General features: G+C 37.4%; 1 protein-coding gene across 2 annotated transcripts in view; it reads right to left on the bottom strand.

Moving 5' to 3' along the window:
- The window catches only part of GINS1 (GINS complex subunit 1 (Psf1 homolog)), a 57,147-nt gene that overhangs the window by 10,489 nt on the left and 44,950 nt on the right, over window positions 1-1,708 (bottom strand). For both annotated transcript variants that reach the window (XM_011952169.1, XM_011952170.1), the window contains one exon: window positions 787-861. In XM_011952169.1, coding sequence (XP_011807559.1) covers window positions 787-861 — 75 coding nt within the window. The remainder of the gene's footprint in view (window positions 1-786; window positions 862-1,708) is intronic.

Below are 1,708 nucleotides of genomic sequence, written 5' to 3' on the forward strand. Positions count from 1 at the left end.
GGCTGAGGCAGAAGAATGGCGTGAACCCGGAAGGCGGAGCTTGCAGTGAGTGGAGATTGTGCCACTGCACTCCAGCCTGGACAACAGAGCAAGACTCCGTCTCAAAAATAAATAAATAAATAAAAGTAATAATTTAGCTAATGTGAATTCATCTAATGTGAATTTGAAGATTTCTAGGGAAATAATTAATATACTGAGATTACTTTGGGCATGGTGGTTCACACCTGTAATCCTAGCACATTAGGATGCCAAGGTAGGTGGATTGCTTGAGCCCAGGAGTTCAAGACTAGCATGGTCAACACAGCAAGACCCCATCTCTATTTTCTTTAAAAATAGATAGATAGATAGATAGATATAGAGAGATATTCCTTATAGGGACAAATTTAGCTTAAGTTACAACTTTACAATTTTAATCTTCCTCTATTAAATTGTTATGTTTACATAGCAAATACTTGAAAATTCTTTTTTTGAAAATAGAAAAATCTGTATCACTATTGTCTTGCTAAAGAACTAGGATTTATAAGGCAAAGTGTAAGGTAAAAAAACTGCTTAGGAACTTTAAATATAAGCAATATCTTACTAAATGAATTAATCGTTTCTTAATATATGCAACATTTGCTTCCAGTCTTAATATTCAGAAAAAGTACAGAACAGGGTGTATTATACTAAAGATAATGCCTAAGATATAAACGATCATCACAAATTGATATTTATTTTGCTATTCCAACTTTTCTACCATTCAGCACTCATAAGATTTAAAGTAAAGTATCTGAAGATAAGAAATACCTGGCTATTTTTTTTTAAAAGGACTGAAGTGCCATCATCAACTTCAAATTCTCCATAGTCTTTTAGACATCGGACCTGAAAGAAAAAACGTGAGATATTTTATCTAAATTAGTTTTTAATATGCAGTGACCAAAAAATAAATTGGCATTATACAAATACACAGACAGTAAGGACTTTGTGTTTCCTCTCTGTGTACTTAGGCCTAGTACTACTACTGTGGTATTCTAATAGTTTCAAGTGTCCAGTTTTGACAGGGAGGAAGAAGAATCGCAGAATCTCTGCTAGTAAATAAATGTCAGTGCTGAGAGCGAGGCGATGAGGGAAGACAACGATGGTGTCTCCTTCCCCTCTGAAATCTTGAAAAATTAAGCAGGTGAAATATCTATCCACAAGGAATGCTTTAGATCTGCTCCAACCTGCTTCTTATAGATCCCTCCCATAAAACATCAATATCTGAGAATGGGACACAAGTAAGTCTGCAGTATTTGTCTTTGGAAGCAATTCTTCCAATCCCATTCAAAATTCAGATGATTTCCCAGGAATACTTAGAAGTACACCATGGAGGAGCAGATGCCACCTCACGTGACAGGATTCAGGAGTGGCAGCCTTCTGATATCCACCTCTGCAACTGGAAAGGTGTTCCCAGGTACAGGTTACAGACCTGCTACAGCACTAAGTGCTGCCACAGGAAGTAAGGGGGCACTTTTCCTCTTCTAGGAGAATTCAGACTGAAGGTTATTCTCACGAGTACTAGCGATGAACTGCTACTGTCGCCAGGAGAGTCAATGCCAGCAACAACCATGCCTTCCACTTTTCCAGATAATTTTATCATGTCCTACCATCCCTCCAGAACTTTACCAAAGCACTCAAAGTATTTTAATTAAATATGAGAAATAGCCAGGCATGGTGGCTCAAGCCTGTA

The sequence above is a fragment of the Colobus angolensis genome, unplaced genomic scaffold, assembly GCF_000951035.1.
Source record: "Colobus angolensis palliatus isolate OR3802 unplaced genomic scaffold, Cang.pa_1.0 Scaffold336, whole genome shotgun sequence".
In the NCBI taxonomy this organism is placed as follows: domain Eukaryota; kingdom Metazoa; phylum Chordata; class Mammalia; order Primates; family Cercopithecidae; genus Colobus; species Colobus angolensis.